General features: G+C 41.0%; 1 protein-coding gene across 1 annotated transcript in view; it reads left to right on the forward strand.

Annotated features, from left to right (window-relative positions):
• The window catches only part of LOC133276559 (sucrase-isomaltase, intestinal-like), a 58,379-nt gene extending 42,713 nt beyond the window's left edge, over positions 1-15,666 (forward strand). Inside the window, exons 17-23 of the mRNA XM_061467467.1 lie at positions 2,123-2,211; positions 4,765-4,817; positions 6,528-6,658; positions 7,481-7,569; positions 7,949-7,998; positions 12,361-12,519; positions 15,421-15,666. Coding sequence (XP_061323451.1) covers positions 2,123-2,211; positions 4,765-4,817; positions 6,528-6,658; positions 7,481-7,569; positions 7,949-7,998; positions 12,361-12,519; positions 15,421-15,480 — 631 coding nt within the window. The 3' untranslated portion in view covers positions 15,481-15,666. The remainder of the gene's footprint in view (positions 1-2,122; positions 2,212-4,764; positions 4,818-6,527; positions 6,659-7,480; positions 7,570-7,948; positions 7,999-12,360; positions 12,520-15,420) is intronic.
• The last annotated feature ends 1,852 nt before the right edge of the window (positions 15,667-17,518 follow it).

Here is a 17,518-nt window from a genome sequence, read left to right on the forward strand (position 1 = left end):
GCCTGGGCAGGGAGTATCCAGGCAATAGCTATTGCATGTGGTCATTTCAGAGTTTTCGTTTAATTTCAAATGCTTATGTGCTCATTTCAAATAATAAGGAAAACATTCCATGAGATTCCTATAAGCATTTAAGGTGTTTCTGAGACTTTTGCTCAATGAAACAGAGGCACCAACAGCTCATCTGCCCCAAAAGACTGGAAAGTGGCAATCCATTACTGGAAGGGAAAGCTCTGCTCAATGGCTGAACAAGGTTAAAATAAGACAGAAGAGAGGCCAGCATTTAACAATAGGAAGCATGTAGGTGGAATTAAGCAGCTTTCATAGATCCCAGATATGGCTTAACGGTTTATAGTTTCAAAATGGGAAAGTTCATTTGTTCGCTGAATTTGTATTCATGGTAGCTATAATTGTAAGAGAAAATAGCGTAGTTAGATAGTGAGACACTTGTTTCCATGTGCAAATAAGACTTCTCGTTTGTCATTGTTTCTTGATCAGCTTTTTCTCCTGAAATTTCCCACAACAAAGTATATTGAATTGGATTATAATTTTATTAGAGCAAAATTAAAAGTAGAGAGAAACTGTTGATATAACAAGAAAAACTAATGGTTTGTATTTCAAAAACTTTAAGAGAAGGTAATTCATCAAAAGCCACACCCCACTTCAAATAGTTACAAATTACCTGTTAAAATGCAGTAGTGAACAGGATTAAGGTGTCCAAAAGAGCTACGGTTTTGACAGGAAAAAGGAACTGAATAAATTGAGGTTTCTTTCGGGCAGTGCCTGAGGCATGCCTTCAACAGCATTATTTCCTGAGTTTCATGTGCTCCCCTAAACTTGCAGTATTTAAGAAATCCAAGAACTAAACAGATGGGTTTTCTTACTGCCAAGGAGGTTTTGCTCCTTTGGGCTAGTTTCTGTAAATCTGGGCTGGATGCAGTGATTGCCTATGCCCTGAGCAGGCGGAGCCTGACAGAGGGTGTCAGGGGTGTCACTGACACTGAGCCCACCCTGCTCAGCGTACAACAGAAACCTGTCTTTAGACAGGCAAAGCTGCAAAGTCAGCTAAACAGACACGGTAAATATTTTTATAACAAATAATTTGTAAGTGTTTAGAGAATAACAAGTTAATATGCAACAGCCAGTGTGCATTTGTCAAAAATGAGTGATGATAAACCAGCCCAGTTAACATCTTTGACAAGGCAGCAGGGCTGTTGGGTAGGAAAGTGGGGAGAGAAGCAGGAAAAAGCAGGAGACACAAGGTACTTTGATTTTAGGAGGGCTTGGGACACACTCTACATCATGTTCTTATAAGCTATCTAGGGGGTCAGGATTCATGGTGAATTTCCTCAGGGACAGGCTTATAAATGATTGAAAGCCTACTTAAATTCTCAGGGATTTTATGCCAGCTGAGTGGAGGCTCCTGAGATGGGGAGGATCAGTCCTCTTTGCCAGGTGCTATTCATTATTTTCATTAGCTGATGCATAGTGGAGTAGAGATCTTTTCCCAAGCTGGCAGATGATGCCAGGCAAACGGGAATGTAAGCACTCTGGAGGACGTGATCAGGATCCTAAATGATTTCAATGCATTGAATAAAATGGACTGAATTCCAACGTTTCATCCATTCAGGAAAGGCAGCTAAAAAGCATGATATGTATGAAGGTTGCTTTGTCTTTGTCCTGCAAAAGATTTCTAATGTAAATCTGTGAAAGCTGCAAGAAGCCAAATCCAAGGATTGTCAAAAATGCTTTAAATCCTAGAGCACACTATTGTTCCTCTGTATTCCCTTTCCTGGTCCTGGCCCCTATCCCACTCTTTGGCTCCCTCGATGAAGTCTCAACCCACAGCACAGAAATTAAGTTTGTTTTCTCACTGCTGCTATTCTGAAAAGAAATCAGCTCCAGCATTTTGCGAGGGTTCTGTTCTGCTCCAGTATGGCAGGTGCTATTGTAATTCCTAAATCTCTGTCCTGCTTTTGGCGTTCTCTCAACCAGGAAAAATATTTGGCAGTGTTGAAGATTGTCTTGAGGAAGCAAATTTCTTGTTGCAGTGAGTAATATCAAAACATTCTGTAAGTTCTATAAAAATGTGAATTAACATTGCATATCTCGCTTTCAACACCAGATTCACCTCTGATCAGCAGACTCATGGAATAGACACTGCCTTCCTTTGGGGACCTGCTTTTATGATTGCTCCTGTTCTTCAAGAGGCAAGTACTGTAATTAAAAAATGCCATCATACTGCAATAAAAGAAATGAACTGCGCTTAGGGCATTGGATGACATTCAGGGCATGTTTGCTCATATCCACCCATTTCTTCCCTCCACTGTCAAAGCTTGCAGAACACATTTCTGAGCAGTGCAGTCAGTACAGAGCTGCCCAGTGCTTGAAGTGGCAGGATGAAAATGAGGGCATGGCATTTCCCTGCTACTCCCAGTGCTGAATGGATGTAGGCAGGCTGGATGCTGTCCCTTGCATGCTCCTGTTACTGTGCCAACAGCTCCCTCCAAGGACACACACAGAGCAGTAATTGTCAAGCTAGGAAGAAACATGCAGATATTAAAGCAAACTGGTTTTCATATTACTGCTCACCCACAGTGTTTGGGAACCTCAGCATCTCAAGGGCTGCAATAGGAGTTTCCCAGCATCACTGCCATTACAGAAATGGTAATGACAACGTTAGCTGCTAATACAGCAGGTTTGAAAAAGCAGCATTTTCTTACAGCTGAACTGGGCATTGTGCTGGGGTCAGGGCACTCACTGCTTGGCTGGAACAAAGGGGAGTTTCTCTCCTTACCCCACCACTGACTGCTGACAGCACCAGAAAGGTATGTCTGAGCTGAGCTAAATATTTACATGTGATGTACCCTAAAGCTATATGTATGTATGCAATATTTTCTAGATGTTGCCAATGATCAAACAGATAAACAGGCCACTGTTGCTCACTGTTTTTTTTTTTTAACCAGCCTTTGTGCATCTGTGAATTTAAAAGGAAATTCTTATTCCTACATCTAAAGCCATTCTGGCTCCACTGAGGTACTTCATTCGTCAGCCCTTCATCTTCAGACTCCCCCAGGTTTCCAATGGCTGATGACTAACAAGGAGATTTCACAGGGTCTCAAACCAGTGAGATGATGAAAGGTGTGAGAGAAACCTTCCCATGAATAGAGGGTAACAAGTCAGGGGTGGCTTCCTGCAAAGCAGTAAATGAAAGGGAACAGTATAAGGATATAAAATGATAGAGTCTAGATAAAATGTTGCTGTGTTTTTGGGGGGACTGCAGCCAAAATAAAGGCTGTGTGCCTGTGGCATGATGGGAGAAGCAGAGCTTTTGAGGTTCTTGCTGTGGGAGAGAGGTGGCAGCCAGGGTTTGTGCCAGCTAGTAGGGCAGGGGCAGGAATGAGCTGTAAGCCCCTCACCATGGCATTGCAGACCAGCAATGGCTGCGTCAAACTGCAGCATGGCACCCACTTGTCTACAGAAGATGGGTCAGGGAGAGCTTTCCCTTCCGTCCTTGAGTCCTAGGGTGTGAGCAAGTGAGACATCCATCAACATTAAAGTGGGCACCTATGTTACACACTGGCTTATTATTTAGTGAGTCATGAAGGCAAGGCTCATCACAGTGGTTGCACTTTTCTGCAGACCAGAATATCCAGGGTTGTCATAATAATGCAGAGAAAATATGGAGAGAGGCATCTTGACTTTATAGGGGTTTTCATTCAAGTTTTCAAGGTGCTGTATAAGTTAAGCCTACCTTTGTTAAACAGCTAGTAATACCTAGACAGAGCAAACTATCCCAGCCTTCCTTACTGCAGCACTAGGGCACTTCCTGAAACACCTAGCACTGCCCACTGCGGGAGACAGACTGAAGGACAAGACAAATTTCCAGTTTAGCAATTCTCGTATTCTAATCTGAGATTTGCATATTTTAATAAATCAGTTATTTTTTACGCTTTCTATTGTTTTATCTATACATATGTATGCAAAATCCCTAAAATGTTAAATAGTAACTCCTCACGGTACACATGCTCCCTGGGGTAGAACTTGGGGGTAAACCATGGTTCTGCAAAGGAGCAGACATCTATGATGAGAATAAAAATTAATCTATTTGTGGGAATAAGCAACATGTGACAAAGAACAAAGTATGTTTTGATTCCAACTTTTCCTGTAGTTATTAATTCAAAGTGCCTAAAGGATGCTAAAGCATGATTTCATCCCTGTATCAGTATGATACAACTCATGCTGCAAAGTACACCATGCAAGTAGCAGCATATTATTCAACATTTTTTACCTCCAAATTTAAATTGTTTCAAAGAAGACAAAAATCTGTGTATCCTTCTTCCCAGATCTTATTCCCTGCCTGTTTCCACAACAGGAATGGTGCAAGAGGCACTAAGTGTCCCCACTCCATCATCAAATGTGAAGTTGTGTTTTGCAAAGGTTGCTGAGACCTCATTGCTCTGATTTTAACCCAGTTACACTACGAGACACAGAGCTAGATACTAGACTGAAATAATCATATAACATTGACTCATCCTGTGGAATGGCAGTAAAATCCCCCAAATAGGACAGGCGTGTCTGTGTAGCATTACAGATGAGCCAGCACTAGTCACTGTTATGATAATAACTCAGCCATAATATCCAAGATTTGATGTTATTAGAATATTCAGCATACATCTCTCCATGTACAAATATAATAAAGCTAATATAATATCAGGAATGCAAAAGGATAAAAGACTTTAATCACTTTATAACAATTACAGGGAGCAAGATCCGTGGATGTATACTTCCCTGAAGCACAATGGTTTGACTACTACACCGTATGTATTTTTAAGATTCAGTTTCTTACCTTTTTTACAATATTTTAAATGGTGTGATTCCAGCAAAATAACTTAGCAATGTTCAGCAGTATTTTTACCTCAGCATCTGTGTTTAAGCAAACTAGAGCACAAAAACTCTACACCAGGCTAGCTGGGAGAGTAAATTGCACAGTTTTCAGTAGCATTTCATTTTCTATTTTTAGACTGTAAAGCTCTAAGACAGAGAATTGAATTTTCAGGAGCAGTCTAGAAATTCATGAAACTGTCAAGATTTCTTCCACCTGCCCTGCGTGTTTTCTTGTACCGATACACTTCCCTGCGCAGAAACAGAGACAGAACCTGAGTCGTGCTCCTGAGAACATGCTGTAAACCATTTTGTACATGCAATTTTGTATATGCATCACTTTTGACAGAAGGCATATTTAGAGAGCAGGGTGAGGCTGCCCTTGGAAAGATGCTTCCAAGAGGTTCAGAGCAATCTGCTCTGTGGCAAATACCAGCCTCTCCTAGTTGGAGGCACTACAGGTTTTGACCTTCCGGACACCATCCCCATCACTGCATTTCCAAAAGTGCTCACTTTCAACCTAACTACACTCTGCTGCAATCTGCAGGATAAGACCAGCATCGACTTCAGCAGGAGCAGTTAGGCTGATGCTAAGAGCTTTCGGAAATGCGAGCTCAGGAGCGCCAGGCTGTTGTTAACTACCCTGAGTGACGCTGGTGGAGGAGCGGGCAGGACAGAAATGGTCTCAGAGGAAATTAAGACTTATTTTTAAAGAAGCTTGGTCATTTTCAGCGCTTGGCTGGTATCCTCAGATGGATGTTCATCCAGCCCTTTCCCTTCTCTCTTTGCCTAAGACTGTGGCACTGCAAGGTTGAGCACTTCATTCAGCTCTTCTTATTGTGGTTCCCCCTGAGAGCCCTTTGCTGGTCTGGGTGTGGGATCAGCAGCCCCGTGTCCCCTGCACAGCCTATGGGACATGTCCACAGCATTGGCCAAGCTCAGCTCCCAGGATTTGGCAGGTACTTGCCATACACATGATGCTTATCCAAAACCAAGGCTGGGTACTTACCATAAGTTGTAGTTGCCATTTACAGACAACAAGAGCAAAGACTTCCTGTTACCTGCTCTGCATATAAGACATGCCTATATCTGGTGCTGGAGGCCATAAACCGGGAAGGAATGATGCAGAGAACTTAATGCTGGTTGTCTACACACAGAAGAATTTCCCTCACTGAATGCTATAATTACTTTTCAAAAGGGAAAGATTTATCCTTAAAAGAGAAGAAAATCTACAGTTTACATTCCCAAATGATTATGAATCACTTACCTTAAACTGAAATGTGACAAGCTTCATAAGCATAAAAAGAGGAAACAAAAGTTTCTTTTGCTTTTTGCTCAGTGTCTTGAGGAGGGTTGTTTTTTTTTCACAGCATATGGAATAATGATACCATTTTTATAGATGATTTGCTGTCTTTCATTCATGATGCTTCCATCTCATGCATATGCATAGCTGCAAGGGCTAGATCCTCTTTTATGTTAAAAAAAGGAACTGGAATAAAACCCCTGAAATCTGCTTTTTTCTTTGTTATTTTCACTGATGTAATTGAGATGAAACTGTACCCCTTGCTCTGTTTGTCAGTGGTTTATGGCCACAATGTACAGTGCCCAGATTTGCATTTCTTTAACTGCATTTATTTTTGTGGTAGGGTCATAAACTGCCAAGTACCTGGAACAAGAACTATGCTACTGTGCCTGCCCCACTGAGTAAGATCCCTCTCTTTATCCGTGGAGGCTACATTCTGCCAGAACAGGCACCAGCCACAACCACTACTAAGAGGTAACGTCATCTGTGCCTGTCACCAAACGACCAGGGTGCGGGTCAGACCCACAGACAGCCAAAAAAACAATCAAAAGAAAGTGCAGAAGAGAGGCTACCTGCAGCTCCCAGCTGCACCCCAGGCTATAAGCACAGTATTTTTATCCCAGTATTCGCTCCATTGCATTAGGCTAAGTCACCTCAGAGATGACTGACATCACCGTTTGCACAGCTGAAACCTACTCCTGGCTATGCGGTTACGTGCAAAAAAGCTTTTGCACCTCTTACTGCCATGCCAACTTGCTGTCAGTCAACCAAAGTAAACACATGCAAGGGAGAAATGCAGAATTCTGCTTCACGGATGAATTTATCAAATGCCATGGACAAGGTGGAGAAGCTCAAATCTCTTTTAGAAAAATAATTTCCCCTTGCCAATGGGTAATATACCAGTCTCATGTTTGAACCATGTTCAGAAGCAAATGTGGGTAGGGAAGAATGGGAACAGCACTGTGAAGCAGCCAATCCAACCATAGGGAGATAGCACTGGTAACCAGCTGCTTCCCAGACTGCCCAGTTAGCATACTTTAAGGCTACTAAAGAAGGGGAAGCTTGTCCATACTAGCACTCAAAAGGTGAAAATTTTACACTTCTGTGGGACAAGGCAAGCCAAATTTCCATCCTCATTTCGGGAGCCCATTTGGTGAGCATGACTGTCATCCTCCTGTCATGGCCTTTTTTGCAGCCATAAAATTGGAGTTAACTGTGCTCTGAGGTATTTAAGTAACTTGGAATGGACAGTGCCCACAGGTGTGTACTGACACTTCTCAATGTGTTTGTCAACAGCCGCCTGAACCCATTCGGGCTCATTATTGCCCTGGATGAACAAGGAGAAGCTTCTGGGTCTCTCTTCTGGGATGACGGTGATTCAATAGGTAAGCCTGGTCCCCCAATGTGAGGTGTGTGGGGGGTACGTGTCTGCATACAGGGTTGCCTTTTCAGCGGTGTAATGGCACTGACTCCTGCTAGAAATAGCTGGAGAATTGACCCTAAATTGAAGGTTCCGGAGGTGAAAAGCAGATTGCTCTTCAAGTCAGTGCTTCGATATGAGAAAGTGTGACACTGGGAACGGCTGGCCTGCCAGAGAGGGCAATCACTCCTGTTGTGTTCCTCTAAAATCACCCTAGGAAGACTAGAGGAAGAGTTTAAATAGCCCACAAATCATCTTAGTCTGACATTAGCCACTCACTACAATTAATGTGAACTGCTTTATGGATTTTTGATACCAATCATTCTTCCTCTGTGTTTTGACAGATACTATTGAAAAGGAGAACTACTTCTTGGCTAAATATAAATACAGCAAAGTAAGTAGCAACATTCAATGTACCCACATACATACACTGTATGTATTATAGCTGTATTTTAGTGTAGCCATTGTACGGTGCTGATGTCTAATTTCCCTCTGGAAAGCTTTTTTCTTATAAGCTCAGCCTTTAAACCTTGTAAGCTACCTAATGTTTTCATTTACAGACAACTACAAAATAATCCAAATATGATGCTGCAGTTTTGTGTTTCGTTCATTAAGTACCATAATGACACATCATTAATGTTCCTGCAATGATGTGAATCTGAAAATCCACTTTTCCAGCTCAGATTTTCTTTTATCTGAGTCGCAGCTTCTGGGGAACAAGGGGCCATTTTCCTTGTCTTCCTCCTGTGATCGCTTTTGATCTGAGAAGGCTATGTTCCTCTCATCAAGACATCCCAGCAATTTTTTAGCTTTGATCCCTTGAAGTCTTTATTTTGTGGCCCAGAGAATTACGTAGTCTCAATTCCTTAGCTTGTGTTTCCTTGTCTGGCAGTACAGAGATTGCTCCCATGGTTGGTCTCCTATGGAGCAGTTCAGCATGCTACTGGCAACCCACCGTACTGATCAGATGCTCCACACAGCACAGGACTGTATTAGCTCAGGGTCAGTGCGCTAATGCCTTTCACACAGCGCTCACTTCTGTGCAGACATGTCCTGAGAAAGCTCAATAGAAAAACCCAACAGCTGAGAAAAATACTATATAAAATAAATCTGCTAGAACCTCATTAAGTGTATGAGAGTAATTTGTGGGAGTTATTGCAAAAAACCTTAATCTACTTCAGTAATGTATACACCTCATATTTTGTCTACAGTTGTAGCATTTGGTAAGAAATAGGTTATTGTATGTAGACTGTGGAATGGTAGAGAGCTGGCTGAACATGAGCCAGCTTGTGCCCAGTTGGCCAAGAAGGCCAATGGCATCCTGGCCTGTATCAGCAATAGTGTGGCCAGCAGGACCAGGGCAGTGATCATCCCCCTGTACTGGGCACTGGTGAGGCCGCACCTTGAATCCTGTGTTCAGTTCTGGGCCCCTCACTACAGGACAGACGTTGAGGTGCTGGAGCAGGTCCAAAGAACAGCAGCGAAGCTGGTGAAGGGTCTGAAACACAAGTGTGATGAGGAACAGCTTGAGGGAACTGGGGTTGTTTAGTCCAGAGAAGAGAAGGCTCAGGGGGGACCTTATTGCTCTCTACGACTGGCTGAAAGGAGACTGTGGTGAGGTGGAGTTGGTCTCTTCTTAAAAGGAGCAAGTGATAGGATAAGGTGAAATGGTCTCTGGTTGCACCAGGGGAAGTTTAGGTTGCATATTAGGAATAGTTTCTTCACTGAAAGGGTTGTCAAGCACTGGCACAAGCTGCCCAGGGAAGTGGGTCGGTCACCATCCCTGGAGGTATTTAAAAGAAGGGTAGATGTGGTACTTACTTAGCAATATGGTTTAGTGCTGGACTTGGCAGTGATTTGTTAATGGTTGGACTCAATGATCTTAAAGGTGTTTTCCAACCTAAATGTATGGTTTTCAAGCTGTGTATTCCTAAAACCTCTAAAGTAGTTTACAGAAAAAAAAATAATCAAAAGAATAAAATCATGTTAACCCCTATTGTGATACTGCTCTTAGAACTTATGTCTTCAAGGAGCAAGAGAAAGCCAGGGTAAGATGATGGGTTTTATTATGTAGTCTTGTGTATTTGTGAGACATTTTCCTGGAACTAGTATCATATATCTAGACTTTAAATTTAATTTTTAATTTGTTTTCTTCTTGATTTGCCAAGAAAAAAACAATTCTTCTTCAAAAAAGGGTATTTCAATAGCAAAAAATGAAGAAAAATAACTTCGGCTTTCTGTAGTCTGTGTATAGTAATTTATTCTAGGAAGGCTACAGAAAAACAATATCCAGTTTTATATTAAATACTGATCTGTGTAAATTAGATTGTTGATTCACTGGCAGTTCCATTTCTCACTGCTCATATTTGACTTCTGCCTGTAAATCCATGACTGAAGTCCCTATCTGCATTCCAATAATCTCTAATGTCAATTTTTTATTATGTGTTTATAAAAAAAACAATCTATCTCAAACTGCAAATTGTAAAGGTATGAGAAATGCATGAAAGTCTTGGTATTTGTGGCACATTTCTATTTTCTTAAAAACTGTGGATGAATAATCACACCTAGTTTCAGGAGAATAGCCATGGTTTGTTCCCTCAGAGATTTACTGGTAAGGTTGGACATCATAGAATTTGCTCTGAACCCAGAACAGAGTAAATGCAACGGCTGCAGGATTAGATCCTCTCAATTATATTTTCATTTAAGCAACCCAGAATTAGAAAGAAGAATCCAAGACTAGTGCAGGCATTTAAGGCTCAGAGAACAATTCAAGCTGCCTGCTCTCTGGTACTGTTTCTCTGAGGCTGGTATTTTAATTCACTTGACACCTCCTTCTCATCATGCATAACGGCTAAGTGACCTAAGTCAAAGTGGCCCAAGTCAACGTGCCCCATATATTAATCCTAGAGCATAGAAAAATACATCACCTAGATGCATAAGATCTGCTGTACTTCAGGGATGAGCAGGGAAAGCAATGAACTCTGCCTCCAGCCCAGAGGTGGCAGATAAGATAGATATGCTCAGACTGTACCAAGTGAGGCCAGACCACACTAAAGGGATGGTGACAAGAAGACTTGCTTGATCAAGGAAATGTGAGCTTCCAAAAGGATACACTAGCCACTAGGTAACTAAATAGCCCAAAACAAGTTCCTCCTAAAACTGGTCCAGTTTTCAGGGGCAAAATGGGGCAGGGGGTAAGATGAAGTTCATAGGACTAGAGCAAGACAGTAGGAAAGAAAAGCTATGATTCTGCTGCTCAGAAGTGCAGGAGGAAGTCTTGGCTTCTGGTCTTGGATCCAGGACTTCCTTTTTCTTTGCATTTATGGTGCTTTGATTAATAACTGTAAGCTGCCTCCCTCTGCTAAGAACTCAGGACCTTCCTGGGCAATTGCTTTTACTATGAGACACTTGGGGAGGAGGGTGTCACCCATTCCCTTGACCACCACCTCCCTGGTTCCCCAAGACCTTCAGTTCCAGACCTTGGTCTGAAGGACAGTGGTGTCTACTGCAGTCCTGGCTCAGGGCCTCAGAGCTTGAGTGCAACCTTATTTATTAATACAGTTGTACTCACTGAGTTCAGCATCATACTGAGCTTACTGGGTCTATGTGGCCATCTTGAGTTAGCTCTCCTGCTTAGCCACACCTGAGACAGCAATAAATCACCACAGGGAGGTGGCGTCTCTCTACTGATTCTCCCTCTATGGTGGGACTCTTCCAATGAGAAGAAGACATCACATAGAAGCACCCTAAAAAATTCACCAGAAGCTTTTAGAGGCCTCTCGCCATTTGCTCTATAACCCCTTATGTAGGCAGTTTAAGACAGTGTACTTGGAATTAGCACTAATTTTTAGAGTGAATACCTGCAATGAGCAGTCTAAGCACAGCCCTAAGTTACAAATACTGCAATCCAGCTTTTGCCTCCCTTCACTATGCACCATTGAAATAACATAAGCTAATTTATGCAAAAGGTTTCATCATGGGTTTCTCCTTGGCATATTTTTAAAAAGTCATGATTGCATAGCAATTCATCATTTCCTGAGCAGTGTAATTCATCTTTATTTCCTTAACAACTTTGATGACATAACAAATGCAATGATTCCTCTTCACTGCTTGTATGGGAAATTACTGTCACTGGTGATCCAAATGAATTTGTTTAATGACTTTGTATGTCCTCCTGGTACATCCCTAAATATGGGATATATAGTAGATAAGAAGTACAACAAACAAAGCTCTGTGGGCACACAGTGTTTCTTCAGCATCCTTAAAGCTGAATATACATAAGATTTCTTAACAGGAGCTGTGGAGATGTGGGACACAAAATAGGGGCAAAATATCTAGCAGCTGATCTTTGTAGAAGATGCTAGCATCTTAAAGCAGTCGTAGATGTTAATTACATCTGCCTTAAGGTCACCTGTTGAATCTCCCTATCTGGGTTTTGGCTTTGCATGTGCCACTGTACTCTGTGAATGGGTACAAGAACCAAATTTGCATTGATTGCAAGTAGAAAAACATGTCCAAGATGACTGCAAATGATTGCTGTAAATGCTATTTTATTTCTTACTTTGTTAGTTTAGAATCATGTATGACGTTTCTGATGTGAAAATTAATGTGACTTGTTTTTCCTTTACAATCTCAGTCACTGATGACTGCATTGGAAGAGATTCTGTATGTTCATTGACAAAGATGGAACAGAATGCAGTGAGTCACCTCTAAAGAGCTGTTGTGGTCCTGAAATTTTCTCTGTGGCTTTTTCCAGGGACACCTGAAGACAGAAATACTTAAAAATGGATACAGAGGGGCTGACTCTCTGGAGTTCAAAAGAATTACAATCCTTGGCCTGAAACGGAGACCTTATGTTGTTGCTCTCAATGGAAGAGCCATCCGTGGATATGCTTCCTCTTATGAGCTGAGTGGGGTAAGAGCTGCATTGAGCAGTTATGAAAAACCTTAGACAAAAGTCAGTGAATAACAGTAGCAGTTTCTCATCCACATCCCTTTACATCTCTAAATATAACCAGACACCATTTCTTGATACAACAGTCTGAATTTTAGGGAGGGGATTGAAGGAGAAAGCAAAATCAAGAAATATTTCAGGAAACTTTGGTCTTTGCTATTTTGCTATTACACATACTACTGAACAATGTAATACACATACTTGTGTTGTAATACACATACTTGTGCTATTGCACAAGTCTCTTTTACTTGATGTCTGCTGCTTGCATGATGCTTGAAAAGAAGATACAGCTCCATAAACTGGGAGGAATGTTAGCAGTTTCATGGGCATTATTACTATTCTGATAAATAAGTAAACTTGTCAAAGCTGTTTATCTGCTGCTGAAAAGAAGTGGTGGACATCTTTTCTCACCATTACTTAGTGTCCAAAAATGATTATAGCATAGCTGGATCCAATGAGTGTCTCCCTATGTTCAGAGGAGGAAAATCTCTGCTGTACCTTTGTGTTCCTAAGGAAATTATCACTACAGTGAGACAACAGTTGAAGCTTGAGCATGTTAAAGTGTCCAACATCAGTGTCCCAGGTCAAAATGCATGACTTGTTTGTGCAGTGCTCCCCTAGCACCAACAAGGAGACAGCCCAGAGGGGGCAGACAGAGGACAGACTGAACAACCCTAATAAACAGCTGCAACTGCCTCCGTGGTTCTAGTTTCCTTTCATGGAATGCAAACAAAAGGAGCAACACAAAGTAAACTTGCTTTGCTCTGGTCACTTGTCCCATATCTGTCACCAGCAACCAAGCTGAAGTGGGTCATGCACACTTTGTGTGAGATGTGATCATTATTTCCCAGCACTAACATGCACCTAGCGAGCTCCCAGTACTAACAGTGTAAGATGCCAGTAACTCAATTGTTCAATCAATGACAGCTGAAGCAACAAGCAATGGATGTCACATCTTATGTTACTCTACCCACTTGGCTCAATGATTGCAGTTTATTTGTAACCAAAGTGTTGATCCCTGTTATATGCACCTGGTTCTAACATTTGTTTTATTGAAGGAATCTGTAAAGGAATAAAATTGCTGATAATAAATTTCTGCCTTGGAGAATCGTAAAAAACCTCACTTTCAGAGGCGATGTCATAAATGAGTGTAATCAGTATTGCCTCAAGGGAAGAAATTGTTTAACAGACAAACTGCCTTTAAGCAAGTCGAAGCAATGTAAATGTGGCAGGGTAAAGAAAACACTCCACTGAGATGTGCTTAAAGGCACCAATCACAGATATGCAGAAGATAACTGCATACTAACAGCATCACATAAAAAGATGATTAGAAAAGACTAAAATGCTTGTCACAGAAGTATCATTTAAAATTTTACTTAAGTGCAAAAGACAATCTATCTCAGCGGCTTAAGAGCTACTTCAAATAGCAGCAAAACAACCCCAAGTGGCTCTAGAAAGGCAAGTCCAAAACTGCATAAAAATTACATTATTTAAACCAGCTAAATGTATTCCTTTCACAATTCAGTCAAACCTCTCCCACCTTCTCTGTACAGATATTGTAATGCCATTACCTATAATCCTCTCATGTCTGATTCTCTATTAAAAAAAAGTACTAGCAGCTTGGGTTTAGATCTCAAAAACTTACAGTCCATGTAATTAAAAAAGCAACAAAATCTAAAGGGCAAATTTGCAGCTTTCCCATGGGCTTAATGAGATTACATACTCTATAATAGTTTAACAAGCACAAAGACTGTACTGTTTGAAGGGATAGAGTAGAAAGTAATATCTACCATATTTTCCTTTGCAGAAAGCATATTTGCCTAAAAGCAGTGCTTAAGTGCATAATTGAGCCACAGTTATTTGTATATAAATAGAAGCAGTTTGCTTAGTAAGAAGCCACTTCTTTCTCTCTGATTCATGCAGCGCTACTCTGATCTGACATTTGTAATATTGCAGAATCTTCCTATTATTAGGAGTCTCTTATCTACCTCCCCCACTCCCAGAGTAATCGGAGAGCCACAGGAATTGTATTTCAGTAGCAGCTGGGATGTTGGAAAGGCAGTTCTGTTGACCAGGCTCGGGCTGACAACAAAGTGACCCAGGCATAGGAAGGTTCTCCTTTTACTCCCACATGCATCTTCTGCTGGGAAGCACAGGGAGATGCCCAGTGTCCATGTCCCAATGTCTGTGCACTAGTGCAGTCTGGAGCGGCCTTTCTGGCTGCCTGGTGCATTTGGGTTAGTGTTTGGATGGGGTTTCAGTATTTTTGTCTGAATCCAGCCCTCTATTTGAATAAAAGGCAAATTATTCAAGAAATGGAATTCCTACTTACCAAGTAGAGGTAAAGAAGTGTTTCTGATAAAAGATGAAAATATTACATACCTTGAAGAAGTGACCTAAGCATAGACTGTTAGAGTGATGTTAACATGAATTTATGGGTGGGCAAAGAAATAGCTAAGAGATGTCAATGGATATCATGCATTTTAAGAGATTATTAATTCTGAAACCTAAAACTAAAACTGGTGAAGTACTGAAAATTGAAATTATGCAGATATCATAAAATAGATCAAATTCAACATTGAAAAGAGAGAGAGAAGGACAGGTATTGTATTTATAATTTCATATTTAATTCATGTTATTAATTAATTTTAAACTATTCCTGAATTTCTAAAAAGATGTTGAATTAGATACAGCAGTAGAAAGATGCATACTGCCACCACGTCAGTTTTGCCTAGCAGCAGAGGTGAAGGGAATCATGAAGGTCTAAGATCAAGTTTCTCTTTCTTATTCTCTGTTTTGAGCTGGTCCTTTTTTAAGTTAACATAAGGTTGTTCATTATTTTTGTGTCTTTTTCTTTCACAGAAACTCAGTTTATGGATTTCTGCCCCACTTACTCAGGAACTCAACCTCGTGATTTACTAGAATGGCCAGAAAACACTGATTATGTCCTTTAGCGTCCTTGGCTCTCAAATATTGATCTTACTTTGATTTTAATGTAAAAAACCATATTTAGCGATTGAGACATTACTTGTGCACCTGATGACTGATCTTTTCCTATGTAGGATCTGCATGTAAATCACTGTTCTTCAAATAAAACTTTCAATAGTAGCTAATGAGTATTAACATAAACTGATGTGTGTTCAAAATAGCATAGAAGAAATCATCCTGAAAGTTCTCTCTCACTGCAGATAGAGATAATATTTGGAAATACACTGAATAGGATCATATTCTGGATAGCATACACTGGGTTTTCTAGGGTTGTGGGGCTCTTTTCAAAACTATGGTGGCAAAAAAATAAGGCACAACCAGAGAGTCAGCTTAATTCATATAGCCTTGTTCTGAGGGAGGCAATGTGTGTCTGTCAGGAGAATGAATGCATGGGAAACACAGCTAATCAAAGCTTGGGGATACCTAGATCTATCTCAGCTATTTCTGGCTGCAGAATGATCTCCCAAGAACATAAGAAGCTCCAGCCTACGGAAATGGCTCTCAGGAGTCACTGTTATTTTAATAATATAATACATAAGGAGCCATAAAGACAATATATAATACATATATATGATAAATATTAACATACTGTTATAAATATTAATATAATATTGAATGAGATCTGTAAAGAGCTGATACAAATCAGGGAATAGTACCAGACTACAAAATCTACAACTGATGAGATCACTCAGTTTTGTCTCCTTTCCCACGCTCCTGAACTGTAATGAACACAGCCTGGCCATGGCTTGGGATCCATAGAGAGAATTCGTTGAAAACATGTGGGATTGCTTTCAAGAATCTGGTTCTTTCCGGAGACTGTTCCCAGAGTTAGAGTAGCGTGTTAGATGGCAACAAAGTGGTACCTGCTCTCAGTTTTCCCCCGAAGTGAGTATGTTAGCTCCTCACCAAGGCAAAAGAGCAAAGAGAGATAAGTCTGAGCACTGGGTCAGAGAAAACAAGTTTCTAACCGCCCTGATTGGGAGTGGGGGGATGTGATGGTTTGGGGAGAGGGATGAGATTTTTGGTGCAGAGGGTTTGTCTCCAATCCACCTCCCAGGGTGGGTAAAAGTGGGAGTGGGAGATGAGAAGGGAGGTGGTAAATTTTTCTGACAAATGGCAAAAGAGGAGACTGGTGTGGAAGTCAGGGTACAGATGTGGCTGGACAGCAGGGGAGATATCGCCTTCATAAAGAGCCCTTGGCTGGATAACCTTGTGGAGCCAGGCAGTGCTCACTGGTTTTATGTGAAATCAGTGACTAACCTAGCAATTTCATATATAGTTTAATAAAATGAGAGCAGAAAAATACCCTCCTACTGGAATCAATATGCTGTTCAGGCTTGTATTACAACCTGGATGTTGTTCCTTCCTTGTTATCTTGCTCCTTGTAGCTTCAGTGAACACAACAGGAAATCACTAGTCAGTAACATGTCTGCCTTGGGCTCTGATTTCACATGTCTACTGCATAAAAGTAAGCAAGACAGCCCTTGCTTGGCATTTGTATTAGGGACATCAAAGAAAAATGGAGTTTATATGTGTGTGTATCTGGTTATTTATCCTCTGAGCATGATGTATCCATCTCTGAACTGTATGTGTAATTTTAGACCCTTTACCCTTTTTTGAAGATCTCGTCCCACCACCACAATTTCTTCTTTTCTGTTTTTGAGAAAAGGATAAAAACTTCAACAAAAATACAGAACGTGTGTTACAAGTGATATGAGCTGCATCCAAGAATCTACAGCCAAATATTTTACTGTCTTTTAAGATTAGATTAGATTAAACATGAACTTCCCCAGCTGTTGTCATGGATTAAATTTATTGGAGATAGAGATCCTCAGTAAAGAGAGAACTTCTCAGGCTGTGTCCATAGTCAGCTGCTTTCTCCAGCTTGCTTTTGTTAGCCATAAAACCCACCAGCTGAGTCCTTCAGAACCTGGAGGAGTTGAAATGTAAAGGGAAAAGTCTAACTTTGCAT

This window comes from Pezoporus flaviventris, unplaced genomic scaffold (genome assembly GCF_033815535.1).
Source record: "Pezoporus flaviventris isolate CSIRO_AGI_PZ_B2104156 unplaced genomic scaffold, CSIRO_AGI_Pfla_v1 ptg000045l, whole genome shotgun sequence".
Taxonomy (NCBI): Eukaryota; Metazoa; Chordata; class Aves; order Psittaciformes; family Psittacidae; genus Pezoporus; species Pezoporus flaviventris.